This window comes from Neofelis nebulosa, chromosome 10 (assembly GCF_028018385.1).
Source record: "Neofelis nebulosa isolate mNeoNeb1 chromosome 10, mNeoNeb1.pri, whole genome shotgun sequence".
NCBI classification, from domain to species: domain Eukaryota; kingdom Metazoa; phylum Chordata; class Mammalia; order Carnivora; family Felidae; genus Neofelis; species Neofelis nebulosa.
Genome location: NC_080791.1, coordinates 105,368,315 through 105,392,112, shown reverse-complemented (window position 1 = coordinate 105,392,112; position 23,798 = coordinate 105,368,315). Strand labels below are relative to the sequence as shown.

Sequence of the window (23,798 nt, the reverse complement as noted above, 5' to 3'; positions counted from 1 at the left end):
GACTGCGCCACCCAGGCGCCCCTAGCTCTTTGTCTTAAAGGTTCATTCAACAGATGTGCCAGGCAAGGTGCTGGGCACAGTGGATACAATGATGAAACGAGACCCAGCTCCTACCTTCAAAGAGGTCATAGTGTGTTGTGCCAGGTCACCTCTGGAGTATGAAAACTTTGGATTTCTCTGCAGAGAAATACATGCAAACGTTTTACATTAATTTCCAAACTGCTTCTTTGAAATCCATCCATGGGACTCACAGATTAGACATCCCTGACTGGTTCGTGGGTCTTCTAGAAGCTAACCATGTTCCTTAGTCAATAATCCCCTTCTAGAAGCATCCAGTGGAGTACAAGAAGGGCAGATCTTGTAGGATTCAGAGTTTCTCTTGGATGATAACCGTCTCTTTAGGGTGGATCTCTTAGCGGCATTCCAGGACTAACCTTGTTTTTTCTTGTTAGCTCAATGTTGACAGCAACGAACAAGGCTCCTATGTAGTGGCCATGGAAACCTTTACTAATTTGGGACCCATTGTGGACATGTGCGTGGTGGACCTGGAGAGGCAGGGGCAGGGACAGGTAAGAGGGCCATCCTAGAAATGGATGGTTGATACGTTCACTCAAACTGTGTTCTTCTAGACTTGCCTATCTGGAGTGGGGTGTGCCCACTGAAGATAAGTTTTAAGAGCCTTGCTCACTAACGAGGACGCAAGGATAACTACCATTTGTTGAGTGCGTCGCTAGGTCGGTGATACAGATCTACATTATCTGTGATCACACGAGCACCCTATTAGATAGGAATTCTTGGCTGTTTCAGAAGTGAGGAGACTTGGGACTGAGAAAGATCAAGGAACTTGTCCAAGGTCCCATAACCCCCAAATGGCAGGTGTGTCTGAGTCTAGATCCTGTGTTCTTTCTAGTACACTCTAGGTTCCAATGATGGAAGCCACCTTGCTAGGAGCAGTGGTAGTTGCTTTTTGCTTCTTGGACTAGAATGTCCTGTCTGCTTGGACAATTTGAGGGACTTGGACATCAGCCTCTGCCAAGTCTGCATCCTCAAACTTAGCTCCACTGGAAGGGTCATTGGGTTTACGTTCTGGGCATCAGTATGATGGCCCCAGGCTTGCGAGGGGGTATTTAGAAACGCTTTCTCTATTTGCAGCTGGTTACTTGCTCTGGGGCTTTCAAGGAAGGTTCCTTGCGGATCATCCGAAATGGAATTGGAATCCATGAGCATGCCAGCATTGACTTACCAGGCATCAAAGGTAACCTTTTGGTGGATGTAGGGTGCAAATCTTAGTTGAGTGACCTTGATCTTTGGTCTCATTACGAGTTGTGAAGGCACTTGGGTGGGAGCTAGAGGAAAGCAGGTCAGATGAAGTATTAAAAAAAAATGGAAAAGACAAATCAGTGGTAGAAGCTTGAACGTATTTATAAGTGCCAAAGTAAACTCGAAAATATATATTATTGACCAAAATTGGATAATGGAGTAGAGAAATGGGAAAGTTTCTAAGTTAAATTGAACGTTTCTATAAGGGAACTAATAGAATCCCTGAAAAAAGAGGAGACTGAGAACATCACATACAAGTGCATATAGTGTAAAGGGAACTTGTAGAAACAAAAGTAAAAACCTAAATTCCGGGAGAACTATAATAATCAAGATCGAAGAAAGACCATATAGTGAAAGGCTTTTATGATATATAGGCAGTAGATGTGACCCAGGGTAATATGACAGAACAGCTATAGATCTGCATGGGTGTCTGAAAAATCTGATATGTCATGTTAAGTAAATGTGAATTGGTTAAAACTCACCTATTAAAGGAGAAAGACGATCAGATTGAATCATAAAGCAAAACCAAAGATATATACATAGAGAGACACATCAGAAAAAAAGACTGTTAAATAAGAGGGTGGAAACGGATAAATAAAGAAATAGAGGTTTATGAGTTAGAAAGGAAGAGATCATAAAACTACAAAACCCAGGAGAATTGACTGGAAAACTACACAACAATTCATTAAGGTAGTAGGATATAAAATTAACGTACTAAAGTTAATAGCTTTCACGTGAAAACACAGTCCATTAGAAGGTATAGTGGAGGGAAGGAGCCAATTTACAATAGCAGTAAAAAGGCAAAATACCAAGGAATAAACTTTATAAAAAGTGTGCAAAACTTCTACAGGGAAAACATTAAAATACTCCTTAAAGGTTCAAAGGATAGCTTGGTCAGATGAAAAAAAGACATGCCAACGTGCTATAAATGAAATTGTAAAGTAGTCCTTGACCTATTTTTATATTTCATGTATCTCAATAAAATATCAGGGTTTTTTTTTTTCTTTTTTTTTTTTCTTGACCTAGATAATCCAAGGTCCAAATGGAAAAAGGGAGAAGCAAGAAAAGTCAGGAGATGGGACTAGCCCTACCAGATACTAAAATGTGCCATTAAACCTCAGTGAATAAAAGTGTGGTTTCGGTGCACTAACATGCAGGGTTCCTTGAGCAAAACTCCCGAAATTAAAAAAATTCAAACATCCAAAAATTTAAAAAAGGTCCAGAAATAGACATAGTTACATGTGGGAATTAAGTATACAATGGTGGTGTCTCAGTTCAGTGAGCTAGAGATGATTTTTTTTTTAAGTTTATTTATTTTGAGAGAGAGAGAGAGAGATCACACATGCGTTGGGGAGGGGCAAAGAGAGAGGGAGACAATCCCAAGCAGGTGCTGTGCTGTCGGCACAGAGCCTGACCAGGGGCTCAATCTCACAACCTGTAAGACCATGACCTGAGCCGAAATCAAGAGTTGGACACTCAGCCAGCTGAGGCACCCACGGGCCCCAAAGATGATTTCTTATGTTTATTTATGTTGGAGATAGCACCGGCAGGGGAGGGGCAGAGAGAGAGGAGGATGGAGGATCCTAAGTGGGCCGTGTGCTGACAGCAGTGAGCCCCACGAGCTGTGAGATCATGATCGGAGTCCATGTCGGACACTCAACCGACTGAGCCACCCAGATGCCCCAAGATGATTCTTTTATGAATGGTTTTTTTTTTTTTTTTTTTTTTAATTTTTTTTTTTTTTTTCAACGTTTTTTATTTATTTTTGGGACAGAGAGAGACAGAGCATGAACGGGGGAGGGGCAGAGACAGAGGGAGACACAGAATCGGAAACAGGCTCCAGGCTCCGAGCCATCAGCCCAGAGCCTGACGCGGGGCTCGAACTCACGGACCGCGAGATCGTGACCTGGCTGAAGTCGGACGCTTAACCGACTGCGCCACCCAGGCGCCCCTTTTTTTTTTTTTTTTTTAAATTTTTTTTTTTTCAACGTTTTTTATTTATTTTTGGGACAGAGAGAGACAGAGCATGAACGGGGGAGGGGCAGAGACAGAGGGAGACACAGAATCGGAAACATATGAATGGTTTTTAATAAATGGTGTTCGCAGTCATCAACTGGGGAAAGATGAGTTTGGATCTGTGCTGTACTTTGTATACCTTACTAGAATCCACATGGATCAGACTCCATGTAAAAAGGAGACTGTACAAAAATAAATAAACATAAAAATTTCTTTTTTGAAAAACGGCTATAGAAAAGTTAAAAGAAAAAGTTGAATTCCTTTATAATTTTATTTGTTTTATTATTTTTTTAAAATTTTTATTTGTTTTGAAAGAGAGGTAGCAAGCGGGAGACAAAATCCCAAACAGGCTCCACTCTCACTGCAGAGCTGACGTGGGGCTTGAATTCAGGAACCGTGAAATCGTGACCTGAGCCGGTCAAGGGTCAGACCCTTAACCGACTGAGCCACGTAGGTACCCCCCCTTTATAATTTAGTGGGGAAGGTCTTTTAAAATATGACTCCAGTACAGAAGCAAAGGGAATGATTGGTTAATTCAGCAACATAAAAGTAAAACACTTCTGCATGGCAGAAACCAAACTCTGTAAGGTTAAGTCATGAGAAATGGCACACCAGATAAAAACGTTTGTACTTCACCTTATAGACAAAGGCCTAACCTCCCTAATTTATCCAAACATTTCTATAAAGGGGATCACCAAAAATTCCTGTCCCCAAATTGTAGGAGAACATGCATAGACAGGTAACGGGCCTTACCTGTAATAAGGGAAGTGCAAATCCGAACTGAGTAGCAATACCATTCTTCACCAGGTGACCAGAATCTAAGAGTTTGACAACACTGTTGGTGAGGCTGTGAGGAAATAAGCATGCTTATTGGTAATATTGCCAAAACTACACATGCATTTAATGATTTATAGACAATCCTGTTTCTAGGAATCTACCCCATAGACCTTCGTATGTACGGAATGACATAAATACAAGATCATTTGTTGTGGGATTGTGTGCAAAATACTGAAAAAGTGTCCATCAGATAAGACTTAATAATAAACTGGTGTGTCTGTATATTTAAATGCTGTGCATCTGTTAAAAACAAAGTACTGTTCAGTTTTGATAAGGGCTTAATACAAAGCGGAAAAGTATGGTGCCAAACAGTGTACGATAGGCTGTTGTGTGTGTGTGTGTGTGTGTGTGTGTATACGTATATGTGTGTGTGTGTATGTATATATGTGTATATATGTGTATATGTACGTATATTTATGTGTGTATATGTATGTGTGTATATATGTACATATGTATGTATGTACATATTTCTTAAGGTTTTATTTTTAAGTAATCTCGACACCCAATATGGGGCTCGAACCCACAACCCTGAGGTCAAGAAGCTGCATGCTGCACGGACTTTGACAGCCAGACATCTCTTGTATTTGTATTTGCTTGTAAAATACTGCCAATTTCCTTATAAATTTTTTTTCTTTTTGAAGAATAAACAGGAGACTATTGATGACTTATTTGGCGGATAGGTTTCAGGGAGAGGTATAGGAATGGAACCTCTGTGTACACATTTTAAGAACAGATTTTGATTTTGAGTCCTAGAAAAATGTATTCTCCTCTTCCAAATTAAAGGAAAAACTTAAAGATATTAGGCTCAAAACAGTTTTAAAAAGAACTTCTTCAGGGTCTTAAAGCCAGGAAAGAACAGAGTGGGTATTTCAGCTTTAGGACGGACTCCACAAAGTTCCCGCTCCTTGGGGCCAGCCTGCCCTTCCTTAGATGTGGGGAGCCGAGCGTTGGGCTGTGCTCTGAGTCTTACTCCTTGATCTTTCTTCCAGGCCTGTGGCCGCTGCGGTCTGATCCTAACCGGGAGACTGATGACACTCTGGTGCTCTCTTTTGTGGGCCAGACAAGGTAAGGGTGAGTCTAATGCCAGCTCCAGGTGCTCCTGTGAAGGGTGCAAGGTGGGGAAGCCAGGCCGGCTGACCTGGGCCTTCCCTTCTGCCGCAGAGTTCTCATGTTGAACGGAGAAGAGGTGGAGGAAACCGAACTGATGGGTTTCGTGGATGATCAGCAGACTTTCTTCTGTGGCAACGTGGCTCATCAGCAACTTATCCAGGTAACTGAGAAAGGGGCAAGCGCTGTTTGCTTGAATTTGACCTACAGTGCAGTCTAGAGCACCACAGGATTTTAAGACAGTCCATTGTTATGACTCTAAAAGTAGCAGGAATCCTAGGGAAAGAAAATTAAAATTACTCGACCTACCACCCAGCGGTGGGTTAATTTTGGAGTTGTTCCTTTTAACTTTGTTTTTTTCTGAAATGTACGTGTATTGTATTTATTCACATTCTCTTTTATAGACTGGGATCGTAACATTTTTATGGTTTGGGGTGCCACATTTGGGCAAACCGCTGATTATGCTTATTTTATGAGACGTATTTTTTCCCTTGTTCTAATAGTAACACACACCTGTTTAGTCCTAATGCTCCCGTCCATATATGATTGTCAGCAACACTCTCCACGTTGTTAGAACCAGAACTTACTGTATTCTGATTTTGTTTTAAATATATACGTGACACGGGGGTCAGGTGTCCTTTTGGCGCTTGTTAGCCCCGGGAGCCTGATTTCTGAGCGCCTTCCCACGCCTTCGTTGTTTTCAGTTTGGAGTGACCCCTGGCTCTCTTCACTTTTTGCACATCCCTCTCAACCTTTTGCACTTTCCTTAGCAGTCAGTGTTTGCCGGTGTCGGGCATGGCATTTGTGTGCCTGAGGATTAATGAACTTGTCTCCATCTTTTTATCCACTTGGGTCTTCCTGTTAGTCAGCAGGCAGTGGTGGATTTGGTAAAAGCCAGAGAGAAGGTTCTGTTGGTTTCTGGACCAAGTGTGGGAGATGCCCAGATACTGATTCATTGCTTTGTCAGTGTTTTCTAACTAGTGGCCTGAAGACTGGCACCAGCTCGTGTGTCTGTTATTAAAGGGCTTTACTCTTTAAATAGGAACTCAGTTTTGATAGGTGAGATGAATCAATGACATTACACTGTCATCAACTTGCTTTTTATTTTATTTCAGTGATAAAATAGATACATTAAACTTATTTCAACATAATTTCGTAGCCTTTTGTAAAGGGTTTTATTTTTTTAACGTTTATTTATTTTGAGAGGATGGAGGAAGGGTGGAAGGAGAGAATCCTAAGCAGGCTCTGTTCTGTCAGCACAGATCCCAACGTGGGGCTCAATCTCACGAACCGTGAGAGCGTGACCAGAGCCGAAACCGAGAGTCAGATGCTTAACCAACTGAGCCATCCAGGCTCCCCTTAAGACTTTTTAAAAATTTTTTTTTTTAATGTTTATTTTTGAGAGAGAGAGAGAGAGTGCAAGTGGGGGAGGAACAGAGAAGGGGAGACACAGAATCTGAAGCAAACTCAGGCTCTGAGCTTGTCCACACAGAGCCTGATGCGGGGCACGAACTCACGAACCAGTAGTTAATGACCTGAGTCGAAGTCAAACGCTCAACCGACTGAGCCACCCAGGCACCCCTCCCCTCAAGATCTTAGTTTTAAGTAATCTCCACACCCAATATGGGGCTTGAACTCATGACCCTGAGATCAAGAGTCGCACTCTTCCACCGACCGAGCCAGCCCGGAGCCTCCAAATTTTAAAGCATTTTAATGGTTCATGTATAGTAAAGAGCTTGACTATTTTAGAAGACTGATTTTTGGTTTGAGAAAGACTCCTAGGCCGGTAGTCACGGGGTCTTCCTCTGTTGATAGTTTTCCCAAGACTTCATCAGAATGAGTCAGGTTACCTTTTTTTTCCGGTATGTCAGCTGGAAGTGGTTTTTTTTTTTTTTTTTAATTTTTTTTTTTTTTCAACGTTTTTTTTTTTTTTTTTTTGGGACAGAGAGAGACAGAGCATGAACGGGGGAGGGGCAGAGAGAGAGGGAGACACAGAATCGGAAACAGGCTCCAGGCTCTGAGCCATCAGCCCAGAGCCCGACGCGGGGCTCGAACTCACGGACCGCGAGATCGTGACCTGGCTGAAGTCGGACGCTCAACCGACTGCGCCACCCAGGCGCCCCTGGAAGTGGTTTTAAGCCAGCCTTCTTCAGGGCTTCCACGACAGATGGCATCTATCGGAACTAATCGTTCTAGGTGTTTGGGGGAGAAAAATACATGGCAGAGAGGACTTCCCTAGTTTACTTTTAGGGCTCCACCAGGGCAGCCTTTACCACCGTCCCCCTTGCGGATGGATCCCAGCAGGTGCTTGGAGACACTGCTCTTCTTTTTTCTAGATCACGTCAGCATCTGTGAGGTTGGTCTCTCAAGAGCCCAAAGCTCTGGTCAGTGAGTGGAAGGAGCCTCAGGGCAAGAACATCAGCGTGGCCTCCTGCAACAGCAGCCAGGTGGTGGTGGCCGTGGGAAGGGCCCTCTACTACCTGCAGATCCACCCTCAGGAGCTCCGGCAGATCAGGTGTGTGCCGGTTGGTCTGCTCTGCCTTTCCTCTCCCGTTCTCCGGGTCTTCGCTCGTCCTCGGAGTCCTGCCTCTGCCATCTTCCTCTTTGTTCAGCCACACAGAGATGGAACACGAAGTGGCCTGCTTGGACATCACCCCGCTGGGGGACAGCAACGGGCTGTCCCCTCTTTGTGCCATTGGCCTGTGGACAGACATCTCCGCACGTATCTTGAAGCTGCCCTCTTTTGAGCTACTGCACAAAGAGATGCTGGGTGGAGGTAGGTGTCTCCCGAGGACCCTTAGGGGTTGGGATCCAAGTCAGAATGTGGAGCAAGATCTTGACGTGCCCCTCTCCCACAGAGATCATTCCTCGTTCCATCCTGATGACCACTTTTGAGAGCAGCCACTACCTCCTTTGTGCCTTGGGAGACGGGGCACTTTTCTACTTCGGGCTCAACATTGAGACGGGTGAGCAGAACACTTTGGACGGGGAGTCTTTGAGAAATCAGGAGTGAGCAGTTAGTGGCCTTAGCCTCGGCCCACTGCTCTTGAACCTCCACGGCCCAGCTGTTTGTCCCGTGTCCTGTCCTTCTCTCTCCTGATGCCGTTCTTTCTGTAGGCCTGTTGAGCGATCGGAAGAAGGTGACTCTGGGCACCCAGCCCACGGTATTGAGGACTTTCCGTTCTCTCTCTACCACCAACGTCTTTGCTTGCTCTGACCGCCCCACTGTCATCTACAGCAGCAACCACAAATTGGTCTTCTCCAATGTCAACCTCAAGGAAGTCAACTACATGTGTCCCCTCAACTCTGATGGCTATCCTGACAGGTGAGCCTCTTTTTCTTTCTTCAACAGATGCCGTTGATGGAGGGCGTAGTGATGTTTTCCTCAAACCCTTGTCCTCTAGCCTTTTCCCAAAGTTGAATCTGTGTAAATAGCTAAGATGAGAAATGTAGAACAGAGGTTCTCAGCTCTGGCTGCCTATTAGAAATCCCTGGGATGCTTTATAAAAAGTACAGATTTCTTTTGACTCCTTTTCAGATTCTGATTCAGTAGATCTGGGATTCAGCCCTAGAATCTATATTTTCAGGAAACCTCCCTAGTGATTCAGATGGTTAGTTGGTTTCTGAACCCCTGATTTAGAAATGATTGTGTATTCTTCTAGAGCTGGGTTTCTCATAGTATGACCCTCCCCACGTGCCGCCCCCCCCCCCCCCCCCCAGCTCCAGCTCCAGCAAACTCCCCTGAATCAGAGACCCTGGGGGTGGGGCCCAGCACTCTCGCTCATTCTGATGCAAATGAGATTTTGAGGCTCCTAGTTGTAGATTCTGTAGCTACATTTTTAGCATTAAATGGAAAGCAGTTAAAAATCTCAACCCTGGGTGGGTCGGTCAGTTGAGTGGCTCAGGTCCTGATCTCACAGTTTTGTGAGTTTCATCAGGCTCTCTGCTGTCAGCACTGATCCCACTTTAGATCCTCTGTCTTCCTCTCTCTCTGCCCCTCCCTTGCTTGCACTCTGTCTCTCAAAAGTAAATAAACGTTAAAAAAAAAAAAAATCTCAGCCTAGGCCCAACCAGACTTACTAGTGAGATGGGGGGTGGCAGTGAGACCAGGGATCTGAATGTTTCAAGATCGCCCCCTTCTCCACCCCCTCATGATTTTTAGCATAGAGTCAAAGTTGAGAACCACTAACGAGTAAGCTAGTGTAATTCTGCCTTGTTTTTCTTCCCCTTACGGAGTTGCCTCGTAGAATCCTTTCCTTCCTTGGGTCTACTCAATCTAAACCCAGACCCTTCTTTCCAGCCTGGCACTGGCCAACAATAGCACCCTCACCATTGGCACCATCGACGAGATCCAGAAGCTGCACATTCGCACGGTCCCCCTCTACGAGTCCCCCAGGTGAGGGCCAGGGGAGGAGGGCCGCGGAGCTCAGCCATCTGGGCGTCGGTGTGGGCGCTTCAGACCTGTTCTGAGAGGCACTGTCCGCACCTGTTCTCCAGGAAGATCTGCTATCAGGAAGTGTCCCAGTGCTTCGGGGTCCTTTCTAGCCGGATTGAAGTCCAGGACACGAGTGGGGGCACAACGGCCCTGAGGCCCAGTGCCAGCACCCAGGTGAGGGCATGGACACAGAAAGATGGCATCACAGCAGGGCTGGCAAACTCTTCAGTAAAGGGTCACATAATGGGTGCGGCTTTGTCGGCCCTGTGGGAACGACTCCTCCAGTCGGCCGTTACGGAAGCAGCCGTCGACACAGGTAGGATAGCTGGGTTCCAGTAACACCGTGTTATAAAGACAGGCAGCGAGCTGGATTTGGCACCCTCATCAGAGGGTTGAGAAGAATTTGGGATAAGTGTGGAAGTCCGTGATTTTGCTAGTCCGTAGCCTTGCGGGATGAGTAATTCTCTTGGTTCATCAATTTGAGGGCTTCGTAGGTATGAGTAACGGGGGGCAGCGTTAGCATAACAGGTAAGAGGCGGGGTCTGGAGTCTGGCAGAACTGTCTTCAGGGTTTACTGCTAGCTGTGTGACCTTGGGCAAGCGTAAAGTTCAGATTTCTCATCTGTGAAATACGGGTGCCAGTCTGCGGCCCCGCGTGATAGACTCAGTGGCGGTGTTAGCTGACGCTTTAGTTCCGCGTGTTCTCTGCTTTTCTTGCTCCCAGACGTCTGTGCTGGAACCATCTCTCCTTAACCCAGAGCATAAGGTCTTTACACCTGTCTTTATTTCACCTGCTTCCTGCGCTTCTCATCGGCAGAGCTGGAGTCTCTCCCCTCGCTAGGTTGCCTTAGTTCTTCATTCGCTTTGTTCGAGTGACTTGCCATCACTGTCTTAATGGCTGTTAGCGACCCTCAGGCTCTTCTGTGTTGGACTGCTGTGGCAATTTTATACGGGATTTGGCTCCTTATCCTCGGTCCCCGTGTCCTCTCCGAAGCTCTCTGTTCTTCTGGCTCCCCTCGAGCTGCCAACCTTGAGATTTCCTCCTTCAGATCCGCTTCTGTCCCCTGGTCCTGGCCGACCCCCTCCCGTTCTCCTTTTGAGAGGGCGCGTGCGTTCTGTGTTCTCAGGCCCTGTCCAGCAGCGTCAGCTCCAGCAAGCTGTTCTCCAGCAGCACAGCGCCTCACGAGACCTCCTTTGGAGAAGAGGTGGAGGTGCACAACCTCCTCATCATTGACCAGCACACCTTCGAAGGTGCAGATGAGCTCTTTCTGTCCTTTGCTGCCCACGTCCTCCTCCCTCAGCTAGCCGATTCTAGGCTCTCATAGGTTCCGAAGTTGGGTAAACCTCGTGGCAGGCCATCCCAGGAGGAGGAGAAGAAAGGAGGGGTGGGACCTCTGGGTTGGCCGGGAGTGCAGGGTGCCGGGCTGCCTCCCGTCAGCACAGGCTGGTGAGGGACGGAGACAGGCTGAGGGGACAGGAGCAGCTGGAGGCGGCGTCCCGGCACCGCCCGCACCGTGCTTGGAGCCCAGCTGGGGGCCTCCCTGGAGCACAGGGGTACCTGTGTGTGGGGCTCAGCAGCCAGTCACGCCTCCCGGTCTCCTTCCAGTGCTTCATGCCCACCAGTTTCTGCAGAACGAGTATGCCCTCAGCCTGGTCTCCTGCAAGCTGGGCAAAGACCCCAACACGTACTTCATCGTGGGCACGGCCATGGTGTATCCCGAAGAGGCGGAGCCCAAGCAGGGTCGGATCGTGGTCTTTCAGTATTCCGACGGTAAGTGGGCACTGTCCCCAGCCTTTGAGAGATCTGACATCTGGGAAAGTGAGACCGTTTGGGTTCAGGGCCTTGGTGAAGCAGCAGAAGAGCCTGGATTCATTGCTGTGCCACGAGACTTTGTGTTCTGCCACTCAAGCTGCTGCTGATCTGAACCAGTCTTCACAGAGGGGGGCGGCAGACCCACAAGTAAAATCTAGCTTGCGTTTCTTCCTTTTCTACTCTTTGAAGGGAAGACGGGCGGGGGCGGGGGCGGGGGCGGTGAAGTACGGGTAAGAGAATCGAGCGGCCAGAAGGAGAGGAATCCTAGGTTTGCTTTGCACTTGGTTGCTCAGCCGTGTGGGTCCTGTTGCAGCTTTAGTGCTTCGTGTGCACATGTGTCTCTTCTCATCTCCCCTACCCAAGAGGGTTCTCAGGACTCACTATCAACCCCAAAATCTCAGCTCAGATGGCTGAGATGGAATGTGGTCTCCATCTCGGGAGTCGGAGCTGCAATTTTGGGGGCGGCAGATCTTGGACACAGCGTGGAGTCGCTGCACATTTCTGTTGGGGCTCATAGCTGTGGTGGTGGTTAACCCCAGGAGACACTGACTCTACTTCCTGCATTCAGATGCGTGGTTTGGGAGCAGGAATTAGAGCCAGAGGGGGAATCAGGATTCTTTTGATGAGTTAAAGTGTGGGCTCCTGAAGGAGACTCAGAGTCTCTTCCCTCTCCCCTCAGGAAAACTACAGACTGTGGCTGAGAAGGAAGTGAAAGGGGCCGTGTACTCCATGGTGGAATTCAACGGGAAGCTGTTAGCCAGCATCAATAGCACGGTGAGGCCGCTTGGTGTCACGCCCTGGGTTGCACCCTGTCGTCTGCAGAGCATGTCTCTTTCACGTTCCCCGAGGCTGCCTGTGTGTCAGATGCTAAGGATGACAGGGTCGGGGGGATGGAGGGCGCAGCTGGGCATCTGGGGAGCTCGGGTTGGCCCAGCTCTTGGCCTTGGTTACGGGAGCCCCCCGTGCCTATCAGATCCTGAGCGCTGTGGGTATTGAGAACAGGGTGCGGGCTGCAGTCCCTGTGCTTGCGAGTGGGCCGTGGTGGGGGACTATTCCATCTGTACGGAACAAGGTGAGCCAAGCCGTGTTATTATCCTCGGTACGTCCCGGAAGTACTGGTCCCGTGAAACAGTCCACTGTAGGTGTGAGATGTAGCAGTGGACAAAGAGCTGGTTCTGGGACCTGCGAGCAGCTAGTACACGACGATGAGAGATAAAAGTGGGGCAGGGACTGAGGAAGTGCCAGAAGCAGCATGGGGTGGGGACTGCTATTTCATCACATGGTTGGGGGTGGGGGGCGGTTCTTGCTGAGAAAGTGACATCCGGGCAGGTTCCTGAGGGACGGAGAAGCCATGCCTGTGTCTCGGAGAAGCCAAGTGCGAGGAGTGGGAGGTAGGAGCGGTCCTGCTGTCTGCGTGGGAGCGAGCTGGGGCAGGCAGGGGGGTCAGAGGGGCAGCCAGGGGCCTGATAGGCTGTTTAAGGACTTTGGGGTTTTACTGTGAGGATGATGGAGACTTCTAGAGGGTTTGAGCAAATGCTTGGATGTGGTTGGACTTCTGTCTTGGAAAGATCACTTCACATCTTAGGAAAGGCCGGAGGAGCCCAAGGGCAGCAGCGGTGAGATCTGTCAGGCGGTGGTGCTGATGCAGACAGCAGCGGCTGGTTTCTGGGAGCAGGGGCGCTGGAGAAGGGAGGGAGGGCTCCGGCACACAGGCATGATCGATCGTTAGCTGAATCTCCGGTCTCTCCCTTCCCCAGAGGATGGGGGAGGGGGCCAACAGGTCCAGGCTTCTCATCATGGGCACCGGCCCACGTCCTGAACTATCCAGGAACCACCAAGAGGCACCTCATTAGAACCAAGGACTCTTGTCACCCGGGAAATTCCGGGGGATTTAGGAGCTCAGTGTAAAATGCTGCTCTCATTTAGGAAGTTACAAGGGTTTGGGGAGCACTCTAGGTCAGGAACTGGGGGCAGAGACCAAAGGTACTTTTCTGTGTCCCAGTGAGGAAACCAGAGGTTTCCTGGTTTTGGACCTCCTGGGTTTCAGTAGTCATGTTAGCGAAGATGTCACGATGGTTGCCGGATGGGCTAGAGATGGCAGGGCAGCGGTTATGACACGGCACTTAAAGCCGGCAGTGTGTTGGGTGCACGGGTGGCTCAGTCGGTTAAGGTCCAACTTCGCTCAGGTCATGATCTTGCGGTTTGTGGGTTCAAGCCCCGTGTCGGGCTCTGTGCTGACAGCTCAGAGCCTGGAGCCTGCTTTGGATTCTGTGTCTTGCTCTCTCTGCCCCTCCCCCGCTCACGCTCTGTCTCTCTAGGTCTTAAAAATAAATGAACACTAAAATAAATAAATAAATAAGCCAGCAGTGTGGATGAGGTCACCCAAGATCATCCACATGCTGAGAGTGGGTAGAGGAGGGACCAGAAGGCCGAGCCCTGGGATCCTCCGGCCCATAAGTTGGGGTGATGGGGAAGAACGAGCCAAACGCAGAAGGGGTGAGGAATGAAGTAGGAGAGGAACCAAGAGAGAAAAGTGTTCTGGAAGCCACAGAAAGAATTTCGGGTGGGGGCGAATTGATAAATTACAGGTGCTGTCAGAAGTCAGGTAACGTAAGGGTTACGAGTTGGCCTCTGGTTTTGCCACCGTGGAAGGTATTGCTGCCCTCGGCCAGAGCAACTCCGGGTGGGCAGTGGGGTGGAAAGCTGGGAGAGGAGCGTTCGACCAGGACTGGGAGGAGAGGGCTGCTGGCGTTAGAACCGCTTTCAGGGAGTTGGTGTTGAAGGGAGAAAAGAGTAATGGGGTGACTGCAGGGGTGGCAGGACAAGAGAGTTGTTAGCTTTTCAAGCTTGGAAACACGGCTGCACGCTTCTGTGTGGACGAGAACGGTCCATTAGACACGAGGTGCCGGAGCTGTGTTTTTGAGTAGACCGATGGGAGGTGGGACGCAGTACCCCTGTGGGCCCCGGATGTCGGAAGCACCGGCCCACTTGGTTGTGTCTACCCTCCGAAGGAGCTGAGACAAAGGGTGGAAACGGAGGGAGTAGAGGGTTCAGGAGGTACGGCTCGTAGCCTCAGGACCTGGAGGGCCGCGGACCAGGAGAGTATCGGTTACTGGGAAGTAGAAGGAGCTCGCTGTCTGTGAGTGGTCTGAGAGGCAGTGAAACCAAGGACACAAGATTCTGGAATCGTGTAGTGGCAGGTTCTGAGGGTGACTGTTGGGTGGACAAGATACGTGAGGAGAGGGGGGTGAGGAGGGGAAAGGAGTCGGTATTGGGCCTTTTCTATGAATGTGAAAGTCACCAAGGATCCCAGGAAGGCTGTGTGGGGGAGAGTGGTGGGGTGGGGGTGTGCATGGCTGCTCTGGGGCTGGCAGAGTCTGAGGGGGTGGGCTTCTGGATGGCATGTCAGGGAGGAGGCAGGATGGAGGTGAGAAAGGACCGGCTGGGAGTGCTTGGAAGCCTGTCTTTCCTCCAGCCTCGGCAGTACAGGGGACGGGGGCAGGGAGAAGTTGAGAGGGCTTGGAGTCCTTGTGAAAAGAGCCACGTCTGAGAGAGAGGAGATTGGCCAGAGAGGAGGCTGCCCAGGGACTGTGCTCCAGCAAGCGGGTGCAGAGCCTGTGCGCGGGACGTGGTTAGGGAAGAGGTGGCTAGACCATTGCTGTCTAACGGAGCTCCCGTAGGAGTTGCAGGTGTAATTCTAGACTATCTTGTTGTCACGTGAGTAAAAGTGAAGGGTAGATGAAATTGACTTGAGGAATGTATTTTATTTAACCCAATAGGTACAAACTATCGTTTCAACATGTAGTCAATGCAAAAATTATTAGGGAGATATTTTGTGAGTTATTCATACAGAGACTTCAAAACCTGCTTTGTGTTTTTACTCTTAAAGCACATCTCAGTTTGGGCTAGCCACATTTGAGGTGTTTTGTAGCTACCTGTGGCTAGTGGCTGCCATATTAGATAGCAGACAGAACCTGCTGGGTTAAAGAGTGGACATCCTGGATTTTTGGTGGTGTCTGACCTTGGTTTTGACCGTCTCCAGAGTAGACAGACTGTGAATGAAGGGGGTGGGGGGTGTTGCCGGGAGCATGTTGAGTGTTTGGCCCCATTTTTACTCCACGCTTGGAGTGGGCTTACCCAAAGATGGGGGGCTCTGGGTACCCATGACCCTGCCGATGGAGGTGTGGTAGCCATTGTAATTGTCACGCGTGACTCTTGGAGGGCAGGCGCCTCTTTGGAGTCCGGTTTCTTTACACGTACCCTGAGAAATCATGGCTTAATACATTCTGTCCAGCAGTTCCTGTATGTGCCGAAGCCTTGGGCGGGACCACCTGGATCCTGGGGGTCTGCCAGGGCAGGCTTCTCCAGGGAGTGGAGTCCTCTGACTGGGTTGTGCCGAATATGTATCTGTTTGTCTGCTGGATTGTAAAGCATCTGCATTAGTTTGGAGGTGTGGTTGGAACTGAAGAAACATAGCAGTGGAGAAGAAAAAAGGGGGGAAAGATCTTTGGATGGAGGGGTGGCCACAGATCTAGTTCTTTGGGCCCTTCCTTCCTTCCTCTCTCTTCTTTCTCTCTTTCTTTCTTGAGCGCACACACTCGTGCAAGTGGAAGAGGGCGGAGAGAGGGAGAGAGAATCTTAAGCAGGCTCCACGCTCAGTGTAGAGGCCAATGCAGGGCTTGATCCCACGACCCTGGGATAAAGACCTGAGCCTTCAGTTATTTGAAAGAGTCCTTGAGTTATTCGACCATGTTTCTGTTGGACTTTCTATTCCATTTTCTCTGCTCATTGGGTTCACCTCAGAATGTTCTAAGAACATATGTTCTGAGAAGGGTTCAGAAAAGACGGTTCATTGGGAGGTGATCTTGTTCCTTTCTGATCAAGATGGATCTTCTTTCTCCAGAAATATTTCTGTAGGTCAGTTCTCAACTGTCAGTCACGAGAAGACCATCTTTTGTTGTGTCTTTAGTATTGCTTGCGTTACTGTTTACTTGGTATCTTTCTTGACACTGGACTCATTTTTTTTATGTAAAGGAAAACTTTTTATTACCAGTTTGACGTGCTCACTCTATTTTCGTATCTCGTAAGTGTGTAATACCAAAATAAAATATTCACGCAAGTTCCGCAGCAAGCCGGCTCACCTCCCATACTGCACTCCGGTAAATGGTGCTGCACATGGAGGCTTGAAGAGGGGGACAGGGGCCGTTCTGAGAGGTTTGGGGCCCCTCGGGTTGAGAGAAACGGGATGTCCTTCCCAGGTGCGGCTTTATGAGTGGACAACAGAGAAGGAGCTTCGCACCGAGTGCAATCACTACAACAACATCATGGCCCTCTACCTGAAGACCAAGGGCGACTTCATCCTGGTGGGCGACCTGATGCGCTCAGTGCTGCTGCTTGCCTACAAGCCCATGGAGGGGAACTTTGAAGAGGTAGTTGGGGTCGGGGGCAGACTTCTCACGATGTGGCCTCCGCGAGTGTTTCTGCGGTGGGGAGGGGTAATCAAGCCCAGCGGGGGCAGGTTTTTCCCGGAGCATACTTTCTGCTTTGGTTAGGTGTTTTCGGAGGACCCTCCCCTGGCACTTGAATCTCCCCATTCAGATGCAACCAGCTGGGATGCACTGGCCGGAGATGGGGGTTAGCATCTCTGTAGAGCGGCAGTCGTTAAACACAGGGCCATCTCTTCTGCGGGGCGGGCTCTTGGCCTCTGGCCAAAAGACCAGTCGGAGAACTCGCTTCTGTTACACACTGCTGATTATATTTTCTTGTTGTACCTTACTATTTGAAGATTGCTCGAGACTTCAATCCTAACTGGATGAGTGCTGTCGAAATCTTGGATGACGACAATTTCCTGGGGGCTGAAAATGCTTTTAACTTGTTTGTGTGTCAAAAGGATAGGTGAGTGACCAGCTTTGGGGACGGCGGGGCGGGGGGCAGGGCCCCCGAGTGGTGGATGAAGACGTCGGGTCCTTTTTCGGTGTCCGTGCGCCTCCTCACTGAGGTAGAGTTCTTCCACGAGGGAGTCAGAGCCACAGCAGTCGGTGTCTCCAGGCCGCCTCCTCCGCTGGGGCGTGCGTGGGCTCACCAGGGACGCGGAGCACATGGTGTCCCGTGCGTGTGGTCCGTGGCGGGGACGGGAGGTGCAGGGAGCGAGTTTCTCACGCTGTCTTTCAGCGCTGCCACTACCGACGAGGAGCGCCAGCACCTCCAGGAGGTCGGTCTCTTCCACCTGGGCGAGTTCGTCAACGTCTTCTGCCACGGCTCTCTGGTCATGCAGAACCTGGGCGAGACTTCCACGCCCACGCAGGGCTCGGTGCTCTTTGGCACAGTCAACGGCATGATTGGTAAGGCGGGCGCCTGCAGGGCGCGCTGCAGCACGGACCCCCGTTCGGAGGGACGCGGACGGCGGTGGGCCGCTGCCAAGGCGTCCGCTAGCAGAGGCCGCCGCAAGCTCGGCTCTCCTCGCGTGGCTTCCCCGGGCTGCCCTCGGAGGAGGAAGCGTGCCGCGGGCTCTGCGGCTCACGGCTCCCTTTGCTTCTCCAGGGCTGGTGACCTCGCTGTCCGAGAGCTGGTACAACCTGCTGTTGGACATGCAGAATCGACTCAATAAAGTCATCAAAAGTGTGGGCAAGATCGAGCACTCTTTATATCCTTTCCAGGGGCGTGTCCCAGCACAGGTAGACAGCTGCATTACCCTAGGCTGCTTCTGGAAACTGCTGCTGTTTAGGAACTGTCTTGACTAGCTTCCCATGGGGAATGGACTTTTGTGGGTTTGGTTTTGTTTTGTTTTGTTTTGTTTTGTTTTGTTTTTAATGTCTGTTTGTTTTGAGCGAGCAAGCATGGGGAGGGGGCAGAGAGAGAGCTGAGCAGGCTCCCCACTGTCAGCACAGAGCCTGATGCGGGGCTTGATCTCAGATATTCGTGAGAGTATGACCTGAGCCAAAATCAAGTCAGATGCTTAGCAGACTGAGCCACCCAGGCACCCCAGTGTGTGTGTGTGTGTGTGTGTGTGTGTGTGTGTGTGTGTGTGCGCTTAATATACTTCTGGAAAAATTCAAACACACGGTAGCAGAGAGAATAGCATAGTGACTCCCCATGTACTTATCACCCAGCTTACCTGGTTCATTTTAGAAATGTATTATTTGTGTCCTTGAAATATGCCTCTGGTCTTTCTGACCTTGCATGTCAAACAGGAAATTTAGATGACCACGTAGGAATGTGCTTTCAGAAATCTTGTTGGGGACAGCAGGGTCTGAGAACTCTTGTGGGAGAGGCTGGTGGGAGAAGAGGGGAAAAGTAAAGAAGCCGAAAGCTCCAGAAGCCCAGGGATCAGGCCCCTGTGACACCCAGGATCCAAGTACTGCTGGACATTTGCTTATTCCTGGAGATAGAAAGAGCCCTCCCCAGGCAGGAGGGCGGGAGGGCTCTGGGCCCATTCCAAGGCAGGACGGCCCAGCTCTTGCCTGCGATAGAGGCGATGGGCTGGTGTGTCAGCTTTTGCTACCCAGCAGGGCTTTTGGCATGCTTCTTCTCCCACTAAGCCTCAGTTTATTCATCTGTGTAGATCAAGGTTACACTTAGAAGCCTGGTTCTTCCCGGGTGTGTACATTGGACTACCTGGAGTGCTTGTGGAAAACGTCCGTATGTGGCCAGGCTCTGTGCTAAGGAGAGGGTCTGATCTGTAGTTTTCTTAAAGTATTTTTTTAATGTTCATTTATTTTGAGAGAGACAGACAGACAGAATGAGAGACAGAATCCCAAGCAGGGTCCGCACTGTCAGCACAGAGCCCGACACGGGGCTCGATCTCATGAACTGTGAGAACATGCCCTAAGCTGAAATCAAGAGTTGGATGCTTAACTGACTGAGCCACCCAGGTGCCCCTGATATGTTTTAAAAACATTTTGAAGATCACTCTACTAGAGAATATTTGGATCAGGTGATAATTTTACCTAAGGCCTTTCAGTTCCAAAACTGTCTAAAGAGCAAACATTTCTTGTTCTCATCCTGGTGATCACTTTAGATTGTGGTGTTGGGCAGAGGCAGGGATGCCTGAGAGTAAGGCTGTTTGCAGATAATTGCATGTTCCTTAACTCACCTGTCCACCTGGAGATCCTTTCATACTGAGCGAAAGACAGAACCGGCCACAGGCTTCATTGATGGAGACTTGATTGAGAGTTTCCTAGACATCAGCCGGCCCAAGATGCAGGAGGTCGTGGCAAACCTACAGGTGAGCTGTGCGGTGTTTGGACTGTGACCCAAGTCCATGGCGGGGCCAGGCGTGCTGGAGACACCAGAGTGCCGGTGTCTCCTGCCTCCACCCCCAAGTACCAGCGGCCCTTTCTAAGTAGTTTCCTACCCTTGTGGGAAGGTGGAGTCTGAAGGCAAGGGGATGTGGCTGAGGGTCACGGCACTGTACGAGGAACTTCACCTGTGTGACCTCCAGGAGTGAGGGCATATTCGGGCATGTGCAGATCTCTGGCAACCCACAGACGGGAGGCAGGGTCAGGATCCTATAGGGAAGAGACCTTGCTACAGTGCAGAGTTTTGGGGTATTGTTCACTGGAGATGGTGCCTCTGGGGGACATTCTGGAAGGGAGAGAAATGTATGCCAGGTGGTGGCCTTCGAACCAGCTTTGCTGTCAGGAGACCTTGCTGACTTGTACCTTTAAGGAAAGGTGTGGGTTTCCGATGAGACCTCCTTCCCTGCCACGGCAATACTGCCGACAGGTGCTTCTCGCTGTGACTGTCCTTTCCCCCTCCCTGGGGTGAGAGAGCACCCCAGTGGCCCTCACAGTCCTCCCCTTTCCTCATTGCAGTACGATGATGGCAGCGGAATGAAGCGAGAGGCCACCGCCGACGACCTGATCAAGGTTGTGGAGGAGCTGACGCGGATCCATTAGCCAAGGGCTGGGGTCCCCTTTCCCAGACCCTCCCTGAAGGCTTTGCTCTCCTGCCCTGCTCCCCTCCCCCACCGCTGTCTTCTCGGCCAGGGGAAACCTTCCCCTAAGCCAGCTGTCCCAGAGGCCACAGTCTACCTGTGTGGAAATGGGGATTTCTTTGAACTAAAACCAGTTCACTGGAGACCTGGGAACGGGGTGAAGGTGAAGTATTTTCTCCCTGGATGTTTACCAGTCTCAGATGATTCCAGCCATCGCTTTGGACCACCAAGCCTTGATTGGTGTTGCCGGTTGTCCTTCCAGGGAGGGATTTTGCAGCTCTTGGGCTGAAAAGAAGCTCTGTGTGTGTGTGCGTGTGTGTGTGTGTGTGTGTGTGTGTGTGTGTGTATGTGTGTGTGTATGTGTGTGTGTGTATCACACTCATGCATTGTCCTCTGCTATCTTTTTATTTAGGTTGGGGTGTGGGGAGGCTGTGGGTAGGGGGGAAGGGGGTGGGACGGGTCATTGTCTCTGAAGTGAGAGCTTCCTTTTGCTTTCTCTATTGCCTGAGAGCTTTGGGTCTGGAGGCCTGACCACCAGGCCATGAGCTGCTCTGAGTCTGAAACCTGGAGATGGTGGGTGTTACCCAAGCCACAGCCTTTTTTGTCTCTGGGGAACTGCCTTCTTCAGAGGGAAGAAGGTCGGGGGCCGTGAATTGGTTGTTAGTTTCCGAGTTTTACCAAATAAAGTAGAATCTAAGAAGAAAGATCCATTTGCTTCCGCTTTCCTTCTGGTTGCCCAGCTCCCCAGCATCAACCCGGTCACACTGCACCGGTTCAGTGTAAAGTCCTTTCCTTCCTTTACGGCAGCTGCTGTAGTCACTTGCCTTTGCTGCTGCAACAGCGGTTCCCAAGGAGGGAAACGACAGCTGCGTCATCTTTGCCATGTGATCATTTTTGGTGGGATCCCAAGGATAACGGGAGTCAGGTCTTCAAAATTCAGTGGCCTTTGATTACTCTTGACCCTGTAGTCACCATTTGATTCCCAGTCGCCTCTGTTAGTAACCTGCTGGGCCTGGGGGTTGCTCCTGGGGGCTCCCTTTCCTGGTGTCATTTTAGACACGTGTACAGCGTCCAGCCAAGCAACCCCCAGGCGCTGCTCCTTGGCCAGGGCAAGGAGCTCCTCATGCACCTCCCAGCTTCCTGTTGCCACATGCCCTTTGGAGTCTGATTTTATTTCCTCTGGTTTAATCAGGTAAACCTTTGGCGCCTTGGGTTTGAGAATACAGGAGTAGGACACGTTTGGGGTTCACCCTTCTGTCCAGCAAACAGAGCCTGTCTTCTTTTGGCTCAGTGGGTCACAGTGTCTGGGCCCACATTTCCACCAGTGATCCAGTGGGAATAAAGGCTGCTCTGTCCCAACAGTGGAGAGGAGGGTTGATCCTGGGCATATTGGCAGGCTCCTTTAAGACCAGCCTTTGATACAGTGTCAGGAAAATTGTGGTTTCAAGTTCAAACTGTGGTTTTGGGAGATTCTAGCTTAAAAGAGAAAGGGCAAGGAAGCATCTCCGCTTTGGGGGTCTTTGGGAGTAAGTCTCCTTTCCTAGGAGGCATTCCATGTGTTTCTTTACTATTCTATTCCCCTTCCTCTTCTGGGATTTCTGAGGGTGGGGAGTAAGGGTCTTAAGGGAAAAAGTAATCAGCATCTCTCAAAAAAAACCACAGTTTGAACTTGAAACTCAACACTGTGATTTGAATTCTTCAAGTCATGGTTTGAATTGAAAAGGCCTGCCCCCATGCCAGAGACCAGCTTTAATGAGGCAGGCAAGCAACGGTCTCCAGATTGTGATTATTTTAAAAATTTAATCCTAGATGGAGGATTGACTCTAAGGTGCGGAGGTGAGAAAGAGGCTGTGGTGGGAGGATTATTCCGGTCCTTTTTCGTGGTCTGACCTGCAGCCGCGGAGACCTGCTACCTTGAGTAAGAAGGTTCTTTCGTATCAGTGGCTTCAGTCTTGACTTTGGGAGCTGTGGAGTCCTTGCAGTTTTGTTTTGTTTGCTAGAATCTTGGGTATATTCACTCTGGATTGAATTCCAGCAATCCTTTGGAAACTGACGTTCTCCCGCCACACTCCCACAACCCCTCTTAAAAACGATTAATCACCTCTCGAGGGGTGAAAGGTTGCCCTTGGAGCTTTGCTACAGCCAGCTGGAGTGGCTCCTTTCCATGTAGGCGCTGATGAGCTACTCACCCCAGGCCTCTGCACGAAGGGACCTTTGGGAGAATAATAGAAACACTGACTCATCACATGACCATTTGGAAGGGTCACAAGCCAGAGGCCGCCTTTCTGCAGCCAACAACAACTTGGATCCTCCGCCCTCAGTGGAGGGTCCCTTTTGTTACGGAGAAGCCACAGGCCACAGAAGTGGGGAGGAAACACGGAGGAGCTGTGACGAAGGGGTATGCCTAAACTAGTCCTTGGAGACGAACAATATTAAATACGAGCCTCTCAGAGTCCAAACTCTGAGAAGCCTCGAGATCTAACAAACCAAAAGACAAAAGAAAGTAGCAAAACACCAAAGGAAAGAAGCGAACTGATGATAAGAGGAGCAAGGTGAATGCCCTAAGGTCCAAAAGGAACTGGGGGAAAGGAAAGAAATGCCCGGGGCTGTTGAGAAAGTGGTTTCTTTTGGAACTCACCGAGGAATGAGTAAATTTTGGAATTTACCATGTCTTAAACATCCTGGGCTCCTCCTGAGGGGAAAATGAGGATTTGCTTCAAGCACAAAGCTGCAGGTCAACTGTCCAGCTGCTCACTGACCAATATGGAGCAAACCCTGCTGTAGTTCCAGGGGTGAGCCGGTGGCGGAGGGGACAGAGAGTAGCAGAGTATAGGAAGGAGGCAGCTGAGTCGCGCTGGAGCATGGGAGAGGATGGCACGAGGTGGGACAGGTGTGTGCAAGGGAATTTTTGTCTTGTGTAAATGTGTTGAGAACTTGTGGGTAGCTCCTGAGACCAGGGAAAAGGAGCACCTGTGTGAGTGGTGGCCAAGTAGGAATGATTAAGGGCAGTGGTGTACTAGATTTGGGGGGTGGGGGGGGGGCTCAAGTGAAGGAAAGGTTTGGGTTTATTCTTACTCTTGAATAATTCAGGGCTGGGTTCTCGACTATGTGGACGCCGGAACCCTTTTTTAAAAGTAACAGGAATGCAGTATGAGGCACAGGGAGAAAGTGCACCTGTGGATGTTCTGAGGCAAAAAGGAAAGATGCCTGAGGTTCCTTGGGACTCAGAATGGGTATAAATAGGAAAGTCACACTCATCTTACGATACAGAATTTTGGTGACCTACTCGCTGAGAATTTGTTGCTTAGATTGGAAGATGGATCAAGCGTGACAAGG

The 23,798-nt window shown here is 49.8% G+C and overlaps 1 protein-coding gene across 1 annotated transcript in view; it reads left to right on the top strand.

Moving 5' to 3' along the window:
- DDB1 (damage specific DNA binding protein 1) overlaps positions 1–21,166 on the top strand; it is a 30,139-nt gene extending 8,973 nt beyond the window's left edge. The window contains exons 9-27 of the mRNA XM_058689210.1: positions 453–569; positions 1,153–1,255; positions 5,163–5,238; positions 5,335–5,443; positions 7,617–7,795; positions 7,893–8,056; positions 8,139–8,246; positions 8,398–8,605; positions 9,581–9,676; positions 9,778–9,889; positions 10,842–10,965; positions 11,321–11,485; positions 12,207–12,301; positions 16,786–16,956; positions 17,313–17,422; positions 17,699–17,868; positions 18,068–18,170; positions 19,628–19,751; positions 20,341–21,166. Coding sequence (XP_058545193.1) covers positions 453–569; positions 1,153–1,255; positions 5,163–5,238; positions 5,335–5,443; positions 7,617–7,795; positions 7,893–8,056; positions 8,139–8,246; positions 8,398–8,605; positions 9,581–9,676; positions 9,778–9,889; positions 10,842–10,965; positions 11,321–11,485; positions 12,207–12,301; positions 16,786–16,956; positions 17,313–17,422; positions 17,699–17,868; positions 18,068–18,170; positions 19,628–19,751; positions 20,341–20,424 — 2,418 coding nt within the window. The 3' untranslated portion in view covers positions 20,425–21,166. The remainder of the gene's footprint in view (positions 1–452; positions 570–1,152; positions 1,256–5,162; positions 5,239–5,334; positions 5,444–7,616; positions 7,796–7,892; positions 8,057–8,138; positions 8,247–8,397; positions 8,606–9,580; positions 9,677–9,777; positions 9,890–10,841; positions 10,966–11,320; positions 11,486–12,206; positions 12,302–16,785; positions 16,957–17,312; positions 17,423–17,698; positions 17,869–18,067; positions 18,171–19,627; positions 19,752–20,340) is intronic.
- Positions 21,167–23,798: the final 2,632 nt, after the last annotated feature.